This window comes from Perna viridis, chromosome 5 (genome assembly GCF_037379345.1).
Source record: "Perna viridis isolate PV_CMFRI_1.1 ecotype Kerala chromosome 5, ASM3737934v1, whole genome shotgun sequence".
Taxonomy (NCBI): Eukaryota; Metazoa; Mollusca; class Bivalvia; order Mytilida; family Mytilidae; genus Perna; species Perna viridis.
The window spans coordinates 24,186,205-24,199,680 of record NC_142449.1 but is presented as its reverse complement, the minus strand read 5'-3'; the positions used below and the strand labels follow the sequence as shown (position 1 = coordinate 24,199,680).

Here is a 13,476-nt window from a genome sequence, read left to right as displayed (position 1 = left end):
TTTGGAAAATGCTGCCAACTTGGAAATAAAGTGACGAAATATTGTTCGTTTACTAATGAAGGTTATGTTTTTTTTTAGGTTAGTAGTATCATCATGATGATATCATTACCAGAATATCAACTTAGATACCCTATTAAGCCTTAATCGCCCTGTCAGACTCAGTAAAACCACTTTTATGTTTGGTATAACTGTATAGATTTAACTTATGATATCTTCTGCAGGACTGGTTTTAATATTTTATTGAAATTTTCACAGTCTAAACAACCAGTCCATCAAATATTATCACTCTTTTATGAAAGTTTCTTACCATCGTTTATCAATATTGTCTGTGTGTTTGTTTTTTGTTGTTGTTTTTTTATGAGAGTTCATTTTGCTAGTGCTTTAGTTTTTTTTGTGTGTGACATCTTGTTTCCCTTTTCATCAGTTGTTATAGGTAATCTTTTTATACGGTTTGTTACATATATATGTAGATCGTTTCTGTTTCATGTGTTTACGTTTAGGCCATGTCTGTGGATGTTGATGGTTTGAATCTTTCAAATGCTGACGTTTCGGTATCATATTTGCCGATATGTAGTTTTCACCTGATGAAAGTTTATTACCATCGTTTATCATTTTGTAAATGAATACTGAAAGTAATCAATTTTACCTCTGAAACGACAATAACTTCTGAAAATATAAACAAATCGTTTACTTTTGGCATAAGATGCATATCATTACATCATCAGTGTGGGGGGGGGGGCAACTTCTTAATCTTGTGTCGGCTTCGAGCTATCAAGCATAACAAATACAATATAATAATACATTAAAAATAATTTAATGTTAGTGATATTTTGTTTAATTAAAAGAATTTCACCATCGGTTGGCACATGACATTCTATACATTGAAATTTCTTATCTCTTTCCTTAAGAATTGTCCTTTTATTTGTCAAAACAGCAAAATTTATTAATTTAAGTTTACAAGGGGAATCGTAAAAATGATAAGTGGTTGCAAAACATTTATTAAATAAAAACTTCAAAAGAGATGCTAAGACGAAAAGCCTTAATTTCATTTTCGCACATACTACATTTATAACGAAAATTTTAGAATGAATATCTGCTTATGAATATACAAGCATTGTTCATTCATATCATTAAAAGTGCTGTCAGTTTAGTTTCGCGTCATTCATCTAAGTTGTAGGAAATTTGAAACGAATGTGATGACGATATTGATAGACGGAAATTTGCAGTAGTAGCTCAAATAAAGTCCTATATCAATACTATAGAGATGTAGCACATCAGCTTTGTTATATAATTTCTTACTTCATATTGTAGGTATCGACGGACTTGGCCAGTTTATCATTGGTCATTATATCACCTTCGGCTATCGTCTAACTAGTAAAACTAAATTTACACTTAACATTCATTAAGATGTAATTAAGATTTAAATTGTTAGCAAAGGGTTTCGTGGACAACCTTTAAAAGATCAATGTGTTCAGGGATACATTATGACAGTCATAATCAGCATATATAGTTTTGATTGTGTATCTGCAGATCATGCACTTGTAGGCATGTACATAACAAATTAATATAATTGAGATATCAGAAACCTTCAAGGTAATTTAAGAGATTTAGGAACTGATCACGATTTTCGTTTTTGAGACGAGACACCATCTAACTTGCATTGATGTACAGGTAGTAAATGTCGACAAGACCATTGCAACACCAGCTGCTCCGGTGATATAATTTATTTTGCCAAATTTATTTTGGACTTGACTTGATTATGAATTGGATTAATGTTCGGTAATTTTCTTGTTATCCGTATATTCATCGAGAAATTTACTATCATACTAACATCCCTTGAAATCAATGTAATAAATTTGTTTCACACCTATCCCAAAAATAAACGTAGTCATATCCAAAGACAAGCGAGGCCTAGGGAAAAAGATGCCCCCGATCCTGTTACAACATATTCACTTTATGCAGATATAACAACCTTTTGTCTAGTTTACAAAAATCCACATTTATGTCTTCATTACATTATAACAAATCTGTTTTCACTACCTACCAGTCACCCTTCTGAAAGATCTTAGAGATTTTGGACTCGACAAAAGAGTTATCGATCTTTTTGATGAAATACAGATTGTCCAGCATAATATCCGACTTGGCCGAACAATGTAATTTTAAACATGTTAAATCTAAGCCTCTTCACAATGAGAATTAGAAATCTATCTACATTTCATTTTCCAACAAAGGGATAGATGCTATTAATATCAGCAATATTCTTCGTAAAGAGGTAGTTTCCAAATTTCCACCATATTTCAAAAATCAATCTGTTCCTATTGTCTCTTGGAAACCTAATTTTAAAATCTTAATGGATGCTGTTGAAGATTATGCCAGGTCATAGGTAAAATGAGAAAAGTACCAAGAAATGGTCAGATTGGAGGCGTACCTACTCTCGTAGTGACATTAATCATTTGTGGATACTAAAACATCGTATAGAGTTTCTTCAAAACCTAAAATCTCGCAGCTTTTCGGAAACTTACGACTTATTGACTCTTTACACTACGTTGCAACATTTTAAATTGGAATCTTGTTTGAAAGGACTTATTCCTAAATCTTTTGTTGTTTCGAAAAATCGTGTTGTTTTTGGTTACATATCCACATATTTTGCTAAAACATCGCAGAAGGGCTATGTGCGCTTCTCGTTGATAACATATTTGTCAGATTTTGAGGAGACATTTCAAAACAAAATTGGCATTCTAATGGGCACTAACGGTGATCTTCTCCTAGCCTATTTATTTTTCTTCAGTCTTGTAAAAAAAATAAAAATATAACAGGTGCTAAATCATTTTACTTAACATACAGATATATTGATAATATATTGTCCATTGACAACCCTTCTTTTGGTAAATGGTTTCCTTCAATATATCCACCCAAGGTAAAGATAAAGAAGGCTACTAAAAACAGCTGGTTTCTGCATCTATGTTTGGTCCTACATCTCGAATTTGACAACAGTGGTCATCTTAGCACTAGGATTTATGAAAAAAGAGACGACTTTAATGTTCATATCATAAGTTTTCCTCACCTGAGCTGCAATATACCTTCATCTCCCGCATATGGTGTTTATATTGCACTACGCTACGCTAGAGCAAGTACTAACTACCCTGAACGCCATAAATATCTGCGTGACAACTCTTTAATTAGAGGTACAGTCATTGGTTGAAAAAATACAGTTTCATTTAAATTAATAAATAATGATTTTTTTTTGTAAGTTGTTCTAATAACATGCAGATGTTTTTTTAATCACCACTGGTATAGTCACACTGCAGTGGGAGAGGGAGGTATAGCGCTGTAAAACCTAAATTTAACCACCATTTCGTTTGAATTGCCTGTACCATATCAGAACAATTACTGTACCAGCTGCTCCGATGTGTAAAATCCTGACGTTTTTGCCAATTTCATTTCGGACGACTTGATAATGCATCGGATATGTGTTTGGTAATTTTTTTGCTACCCTTATTTTCACATTTCTTCCAAAGTCGAAGTATATAATAGTATTAATTTCGAAACTTACATATTTCCCTTATCTAACTGATAGTTTGAATGTTCTATTCATTTTATGTTTATTTCATGTGCGGAACAAGCATGTTGATAATTCTAAATATGTACTCAATTATATACAAACAAAAAATGTATCGCTATACAGTGTCATTGCAGCTCTGAACTCTTTGGAATTCTCCAAATATTTCGGTTTTTTTAACAGATTCAGCTTGTGTTATAGATATGTTCCTACCGATTCATTCAATTTTAGTGTTGAATGATCTTTTTTTTTCTAATTAGTGCATATCTTTTGGCAAATCTGTGAGTAATTTATATTATTTCAAAAATATTTACTAGTTGTAAAATATTTAGTCAATGTCATTCGCTTCTGTGTGTTATAAGTGTGTCCCTGTAAGAAAATTTGTTTTGTGATATACGCTGGCGAGTGCTAATATACCATGGCAATATCATGCGGGTTTTGATACCGATATCATGGAATATTGAAGGTACACCCAGTACATGATATGTGAAATACAAAAAATTATATAATTTCAAATTTTAATTTACCATTTTGTCTTTAGTATTTTACATTTTAATGTTTAAAAATTCAAAAAACTTGTTGGTATATAAGGTTATTAATGCGCTGTATTAGATAGATTATACATGAGAAAGATGTTTGACTTGAAGCAGTCAGTATGTAAGCTGGTGGAGTGCAAGAAGTTATTTTAGAGTGATATTTATATAATACCTCCCGAAGGCATCCTGTCACATTGATAAAAGGGTTACTTTCCTAAAGGTTATTACTGATGATGTATCTCTATTTGTGAAGAGCGGATGTATATTATCATTCAAGTAACACACGCTTTAGATTTCATATGGATTTCCATTGTATCGTTTATCTTTATATTCAACTGAAATGATATCTGTAGAATTATATTGTCATCGGCAAATGAAAATTACAAAATAGCAATTTTTTTTATAAATTGATATCTGTTAAATTGTTACATCGTGTAATGGTTTGGACCTTTGCCAACTAGACTGACGATGCATGATCAGATTAACGTTTTTAACCTCAAAATACATCAACACTGGTTTATCTAAATATATACCAATATAAAGTAAAATGGGTTCTATCAGTGGTTTGTGGTAAAAGGTTAAATTCGTATAGAGTAATATTACTTAAAGTACTCTAGTAAACGTACTCAAGTTTTGTAATATTAGTTTATGCCTGATAGCATAGTTCCTGATTCATTCAGGAAAAATACCCTAAATTGATATCGTAGTGCAAATAAAGGACTTTAATGAATAATCAAACGAACCAATATTCTAGCGGATATCAAAAGAACTCGTTTTAGGGACAAAGACTGGACAGGGAAAACAGGAATATACAACAAAGTACATAAAATAACACAAATGTGAGATTTCATAAAAAAGATAAAAAAACAAACCACAATACATGCATAAGTACTGTCATTACGCTTGCGCTGATCCTTCCCTGTTTGCATTATAATGACAAAAAAGGGTTTCAATTACTAGTGTGAATGAGAAAATTTTAGTGCATTTCTGTAGCTATTTAAATATTTTTTTAAAGCAGCTCTTTTTATGCAGTCTACTTATAAATTTTATGTCGAAAGAAGTATAGTATGGCATTTCCTCAGGCTATACTGTATTCAATCCTCTAAATATCCCATTTTACAACAGACTTACTTTAAAGTAACACTCAAAAGTTTGATTTAAAAGATATGACACTTATAAATTGATATACAGCACTAAAATACTTTCATTAGAAGAATTATTTTACTCTATCAACTAATAATTTTATTTTTCTTCTATGCAAGATATTATTCAGAAAATTACTCGGTAATGTGACGTCATTAACAGCAATATGTCCGCATTTCAAATTATTCCAAACTAAATTACGGATTAGTGAAGGGAAAAATCTTAGTTTTAGATTTGACTGGATTAGATTAGAAATCAAATCACGAAGTTCGTTTTTATTTTTTGGACAAGTCATGCTTGCATGACCAACTTTGTGACAGTTTACACTTCGGGGTTCATGAAGTGTAAACTATAACATAGATGGTTATTTCGCTTAACGTCCGTCATTTGACATGTTTTTCTGATGTGAAATAAATTCCGTGACCTACTTTCACTTTTGACAAAGTTATTGATTTGTTGGATTGTGTGTGTACATATTCAAAGTGCCAATGTTCAAAGTTGCGCCGTAAAACATTGAATCTACACGGCTAGACATGTTTGTTTGGGAGAAGGATGGCACAATGTCTTCGGAACGCTGTGACTGACAGACTGACAGAGGAGATTCGACGGGACGTGTGATTGTGGTGGTGGGCGGAGCTTAATTGCTTTATTCGCTACTATCCAAATAAAGCAAAAAAACATTTGACACCCATTATTTGTCCTTTAATGGACTCATTGCAGGATAAATGATCATATGTTACGAAATAATATTTATCACAAGACTTAGGGTTTTTTCCATTATACGTTTCGTTCCACTTGAACCACAGATTCATGTTCCATTATTGGTTTAAACTGAGTGGTTGAACCAGACGAAAACAAGATTAATGGCAGAATATTAAAATTAATGTTTATTGATTGTTGACAATATTTGTAGTATTAAAAATGTGGAAAACATTGGACCAAACTTATATTATCCTATTCTAGCCGTAAATCTCCACAAAATACATGAACTTGCATATTAAAAAATGAAGATTACCAAGACAAATGAACGAGCCACACAGATACGACATAGAATCAAGTTCGATGTCATGGAAGAACTCAATAGATATTTCCTCTAATCAAGAGTTTTCCTTTAAAAATCATATTTAGTGATATGATAAATTGAGGAACAATTTATTTTATTTTTTTTTCCTGGTCCTTAAACTTTATTCTTGCTTTTAATTGAACAATTATCTGAATTCGGTGGTTTTTGACTGAATGATCCAACGACGATTGAATTTATTTAGAAAAATGACTGACATAACAAGAACTTATTTAACTGGTGAATTTTGTTTTGTTTTGTTTGGCAGGTGCAGCGGTTAACCTACCAGTATAAGTACAAATCATGCAAACTGTGTTAAGTCTAATTTTGTCAACAGCCTAAACGCTTTTCAGGATGATATAATATTGATCAGGTAATTAGTGATGAAACCAAATCCGTTGTCTGAAATGAAATTAGTCAATGCATTTTAGGTAAATTCAGTTAAAAACGTTCTCCAGTCATTAATGCATTACAGACTCTTATAAACCGTCAGTTTCTATCTCAATTTTCCAAAACCTCTCTCATTTCATTGATTGTGTTTCATAGACAAATGTAAAAAGTTTATACATTATTAGAATTTTGACAGATTTTCACCTTAATTATGCATAGTTCTAAAGTGAACCAGTAAGTAACTCGTCAACGCTATCATTTTTTTTTATAAAGCCATGGTTTCTTTATGCTTCTGTCAGTGTGAAGACATCTACACACCTTTCCATGTTTGCTTCTTCAGTTTTTGACAGGTATTAACTTCTTCGCAGGATAAAACATAACGTGGAGATTATTGTAGCAATTTTAAAAATTGATAATTCGTGAAATCTTTTTTAACATTATAACTATAGTGTATTTGATACAATAGACTGTTTCAAATGCCAGGTGCACTGCCATAGTAATACAGGCAAATAATTAATGACGCTGTGGATGATAAGCTGTAGTTAAAGAGCAAAAACGGGATATTGACTATCATAAATTAAACTCGTTGCAGAATTCGACAACGTCGCGGAAACAAAAGTCTATTAAAAGATCATATCTGTCATATTCAAATTGTATTATCGCGATGTAATGGATTTAGATACATCGGAAATATCCCGCATACATTGTAGTGCACATTTATATACGGCGAGGCATAATTTTTGTACGTCTGAACGACAATATGTTACAAATGCAATAATTCAACTTCAGGCTACGAATTATTCATGGTTTAACCATTTTTACATACATGTTTATGGTAACAAGTTTATGTATTTAATGTTGCAGAAGATTATAATACCCTCATGAGTACACGTCAATTATAGGAAGGAAATTTCAACTTAACACCAGCTCTATAGGCCGGTTTGGTTTGTTATAGGAATGACATTTGAATTAGCATTCATAATTTCGAAGTTCATCTGTAATCTATTTCCAGTATTGTTTTTGTGATTATGCTTCAGATGTTAGATATAAATGCCGGCAATTCCACCAAAGTTCAATACAACAGAGCAATAGTGTCTAGATATCTTTGATGTTGACTTTTTAATTTGTGTTTACGATGAAAACGATGAGGCTATAAATATATAAAAAAATGGGAATTATCCAACCAGTGGTTCTAATTTATACTCATTTGCTATTACAAATTGATATTATTACATGTGTCGATATTTCTTCTTTAATGCATGCATATGAGGCAGTATGCGGAGGTATGGTGTGTGAAACAACAGAACTGAAATTTCATAGACAAAACGGTACACTTACAAACAAACATTTCTGTCCAGCTTGCAGTTGTAACGAAACCTGTTTCAAGACGAGAAACTGCTGTCCTGATCTGTTCCTGAAATTGCCTTTTGTATGTGTTAAAACAAGTATCTGGAATCATGAAGGGTTAGACGTTGATACACCTCACGTTGCAATGATCGAAACATGTCCATTGAATGTGGTACAGGCGGTTAATAGCAAGTGTGCGTTTTCAGTAGAAGATATGAAAAATAAGTTACAAAATGTACCAGTGACGTCACGGAAAACAGGGTTAACGTATAGAAACATCCACTGTTTACGCTGCAATGAGGAATCGGGTGTGAAAATAGAGCCGTGGGATATTGAAATACAATGTCAAGAATTTGCCGACTTCAACTTTCTGTCTTCATACGAAGAAATTATAGAACAAGCAGAAAGGGGAAGGTGTAATATTTCGTATTCTTCCATCGCTGTTAACTCGTTATGGGATGATGTTTGTTACGGAAGTCCGAAATTAAATAATAGTGATACATCCAAAGTAATAAACAAATGTAATGTCACAGGAACATGGAACGTGTTTGATCCGGATATCGAATATATGTGTAAAATGTACGATAACAAATTTCGGGTCTTCAAAAATATATTTTGTTACATGTGTAACCCACCAATAATAACGGAAATACCTATAGGAGTATGTAATGTCAGTGGCCTTTGGGAGCTATATGACCAACAAACCGAAGAAGGATGTGAAACAGTAGGGGGAAGCACGGTTACACATCCATTCAAAAATCACTATTGTTTTCTGTGCAATGTAGGTAGCAGACGAAGGACCCGTAGTCTGTTTTTTAACCATTATGAAATGGAGGAGCACTTTCAAATCGACACATTAGCACATGCGTTAAATTTTACTGTTACTTTGACATTTTCTCGTTTGAATATCACTGAGATAATAAAAGGGGGCAAGCAATTTCTTGAGTCAACCAATAAAGACGAAATAAACCTTTTTAACAGCAATAAACCTTACCAAGTAGCTACAGTTCCTACAAGCCTGGACATGGAAAAACTAATGTTGAAATATGTCGCGTCAACTGGTAAAGCAAACTTCAACAGAAATTACTCATTTGTGAATAATATAAGGCAACCTTGTGATAACTCCAACACTTGCTTCTTCAGTTCAACTTGTTGTATTGAGAAGTACTTCGAAAAACAAGTAAAATGTACTGATAATTCCATCGATGGTAAAGGATATTTGGTGATTAATTCATGTCCGAATCCAGAGCTGTCTTTCCTGAAAATTTTGTGTAATTTGGATTATAAAGACCATTTTTTAAGCACACAGCCGGTAAAGCTAAACCTAAAAAATAGTAATGTTATTTATAGTAATATTTACTGTGCAATGTGTAACAATGTAACACGAGAACCTAACAACAAAAATAATTTACAGCTTTTGAAATTGCGCCTTTCTTGTCCAGTGTACACATCTCCTTATTATTTCAACTCACTGGACAGCTATCTAGAATTTTCTGTAGAAAACGACTGCTTAATTGGTTATTTGCCTATTTCTTCTGATGGTGTATGTGAATCGAAAAGCACGAAATGCAACATGACAGGCAGTTTGCAAATATATGACAAGGATGTAGATTATGCTTGCAGAAACATACCACAAACAGAGCAAACATCAATCTTTTGCGAAATGTGCAATCCTGTAAAAAGAGAAGAAATCATTTTTACAAGTTGTAATCAAACTGGAAAATGGGACGTATACGATAAATATGTAGAAAGTTACTGTGCAAATCTACCGTATGTAGAAACGATGGTGCCATACAAGAACTTCTACTGTAAAGTTTGTAATCGCCTTGAAAATATTGATATGCAATGGCGCTCGACAAATGCACATTTTGTAAATGTTATTATTAATCCAGAAGACGTTTCATATAGAACAATATTTGCCTTTTCTAACTACAGAAAGACAGATGGTACCATCTTATTTGAAAAATGTGACGTTAATCAAATGTTCACACTGGTAGGTTTTAAAACGATAGACTTTCTGTTTGACAAGGGAAAATATTTTTTTATTTTTATAATTTTGTTTTACTAGTGTAAATATAGAGGGGTAGAGCAAACATCTGGATTTGTTTGAATATCAGAACCGCTTCGCTTCGGTGGTTACGTGATATGCGCCCGCCCTGAGTGCAAGAGGTCGGGTCAAACCGGAATATAACATTGATAACCACCGTTTGTGTTTCATGCACATATTGTATTAGCTAGAGTGACGGATGGTTGGCTCGAAGTCATAATAATGTGCCTATTTGGGTGACAAACCTTCCTATGGGTCGATTATTGTGTCGTCTTGAACATCATGAATACGGTACATTCTGTCAAAACGTTTCGTCCTGAAAGACATGAAATATCCTACGTACAACATTAAACATCAAATCTTCAAATCACCCCTTTTTAAGTCGCTCAATTATACAATATGAATTTGACCCAGTAGTTTGAACCGTCCTGATAACTTTTGTTCGTCCTACAAATAAAGATAATTGGTTCGTAATCAAAATGCTTTTTGGGGTTTTTTTTGTATTTTGTTCCTTTTGTTTGTTTGTTTGTTTGGTTTTTTTTTGTTGATGTTGCTTTTGTTTGTTTGTTTTTGTTTTTGTTTTGTTACGTCTGTTTTATTTGTTTTGTTTTTTTTTTACAAATCAAATTGGCATTTCATTATTCTTGTATACATTTGTACTATGCTGTATGCACAGTATCCATGTTTTGATGTACAGGAGCAATATCGTGTCCCATATTCATCTTTAAATTTGCTTTATGTAGATAACACAGATTGTACCCGTAAATTGATAGTAAAATGTATGTAATTTGTCTTTTACTTTCGCAGGGCAAGTGTCGGGAGATTGTATGCTATCCTGGTAAAATCCACGTCGACTCAGGATGTGTTCCCCTACTACAAATCACATCAAACCTTGGGTACCTTTTGTCAACAAGTTTTCAGACGACGCTGACACAACACGTTAACGACGTTGACTTATTTCACCACCAGGTTGATTCCACTTTCCAACAATTAATTCTGCACAGTTTGAATATAACAACCATTCGTTTCGAATCGTCTATCCTTCAATTTAATCTGAATTGTCCAGATAATCGACAACATAGAATTGAAAATAGGGGTGTTATTTTCGACCTACAATATAAGTTTTTCATTGAAGATCGCGTGAATCGTTCAATGGTAGAAAGGCGTTTGCTTGAACTGAAACAGGACAACTTTAATGTTACTTTCCCCAATACAACATCTGTCCTCTATAGCAACCATGTAGGTACTACAAGCATTATAAATAAGCACGGGTTTACAGGAAGGTGCAATTACATAAATATGCACCAGGCCAAAAACGTACCGATTATAGATAAGTATTACCATTCCCATGTTAATGAATTACTGTTATGTGAACAGGTTGAAATATCCGCGGATGAGTTTATTTTGGATGAAAGAAAGTCATCAATAACAATTGATTATATTGACACTGAGGTCGCATCAGAAAATTTTCTTCTGGTAGCACCTTTGAAAGCAAGACTTTGTGTAAACTATACAAAAACGTTCGAAACTAAAGTACCTAGTTCTAAAGACTCTGTCAATGGTATATGGAATACCATAACATTTGTTTGTATTATTATATCACTTCTATGTTTGCTTGTTACATTCGTCACATATTGTTTGTTCAGAAGTCTCAGAACACTTCCTGGAAAGAACAACATGTGCTTGGTATTTGCTATGTTTGTCAGTAATGTCACTTTTTTACTGATGGTTCTTGGTGCTAAATCCCACGTAGGATGTCAGATCATTGGGATTTGTGTTCACTTTTTCTGGTTGGCAACATTTACATGCCTGAATGTATGCTCATTCCATATGTTCCGAGTTTTCACTAGCATCACAGGTCCTCGTCTTTCTGAACGGAGAACGTTTGTGATGTACGTTCTTTATTCGTTTGGAGCGCCAGCTTTGATTATTATATTAAATGTTGCAATTACTTCCATAGTAACCAGTGGTTTAATAGGATACGGAGACACCATATGTTTCCTGGACCAAAAGTTGGCGTTTCTGATAACGTTTATTGTCCCAGTAAGTGTTATTTGCATTCTAAATATAACATTCTTCGTCTTTGTTTCTAGAGCAATTGCACAAAGACCTAAGCTCAAGGATGATTCTAACATGAAAGCAAATCATATTCAATTTATTGTCTATATTAAATTATTTGCTTTAACCGGAACAACTTGGATATTTCAGATAGTTGATTCGTTCGTTCCAGAATCAGCCTTTTCAACGATAGTAGCTATATTAAACGCATTACAAGGGGTACTTATATTCCTTTCGTACATTTGCAATAAGCGAGTACTCGACTTGTACCGACGAAATCTGAAGAAAAAGCGTAGTTTTAGAAGTACTTCTAATAAGAGAACGTTAACTACGAATCTAAATCGTGATAACTCTATTGTTTAAACCAAAACCGGTATACACAGCAGGATATTGCGATGGAAATACAAGTGGTATTGAGCTTCGGTGTAAAAAACGTCACTGCTGTTTCGGCATTTTATGGCGTGAGATGATATCAACACATAAACGTACACAGTTATTGAGTACAGCATAGTTCCGCAACAACTGTAGGTCACGTTATTAATCTATTAGCAAGAAAAAAAGAACCGCCGGTACTTTTGTGGTTTCGTCATGAATCGAAAGATGATATATCTTAGTATTCGATATTCAAGAACAGTTGTTCATATAGGTTGAAAATATGCATTCATTATTCCTTGTGCAAATGCTGATTACACTGAGCAAAAGTGATTTCAAAGATGGTGACCAAAAGTTAAATGTCGGGAGGGTGGACGCTTGATAAAAGTATAAGCTCACTCAAATTATACTAATTTTTTATAATTATAAAGATTGAGCTAAAACAATTAGTCACATGGTACAGTTACTATTATGAGAAGACAGTGTAGAGCATTGTGGAGTATGGAAACCTGAAAGGGTAAATAGGATGAGGAAATATTTTTTTTTAAATATGTATTTGAAATATATTATGGTTTCCTCATGCAAACTTCTGAAATAGTTATTCGTGTTATTTTTGTAGTCAGTTGGTATTTTGCCGGCAATTAAAGATTCGAGTCATAAAATCTTTCATATATTTCATAATCTACAAAATAATGGTAATAGCACCCGTGCAATTATTACTAGAAATATATTACAAATTTGAACTTATTACATATCGCACGGCTACAATCTAATTCTGAAGAACTCAAATTTTCAATGGATCAAATACACAAAATCAAAGCAAAAAAGATTATACTGCAGCAGTTTTTTAAAAAGTAGCTTAATGTAACAATATTTATATTTAGAAGTGGTATACAGTCACTTTATATATATTTTTTTACTATGACAAATCAAACAATACATGTCAATTTTCTTTTCTTCAAAA

General features: G+C 33.0%; 1 protein-coding gene across 1 annotated transcript; it reads left to right on the top strand.

Annotated features, from left to right (window-relative positions):
• The first annotated feature begins 7,247 nt into the window (after nt 1-7,247).
• On the top strand, nt 7,248-13,168 carry LOC148616651 (uncharacterized). Its single transcript, XM_088583832.1, has 2 exons — nt 7,248-10,028; nt 10,890-13,168. The coding sequence occupies exons 1-2, from the start codon at nt 7,857-7,859 to the stop codon at nt 12,501-12,503; spliced, it is 3,786 nt and encodes a 1,261-aa protein (XP_088439958.1). The 5' UTR covers nt 7,248-7,856; the 3' UTR covers nt 12,504-13,168.
• Nucleotides 13,169-13,476: the final 308 nt, after the last annotated feature.

What these genes read in the sequence shown, in the direction of transcription:
- LOC148616651 (XM_088583832.1), top strand. Translation starts at nt 7,857, where the DNA reads ATGGGAATTATCCAACCAGTGGTTCTAATTTATACTCATTTGCTATTA. An exon ending in TTAATCAAATGTTCACACTG is followed by an intron (nt 10,029 to 10,889) that starts GTAGGTTTTAAA and finishes TTACTTTCGCAG; the next exon opens with GGCAAGTGTCGGGAGATTGT.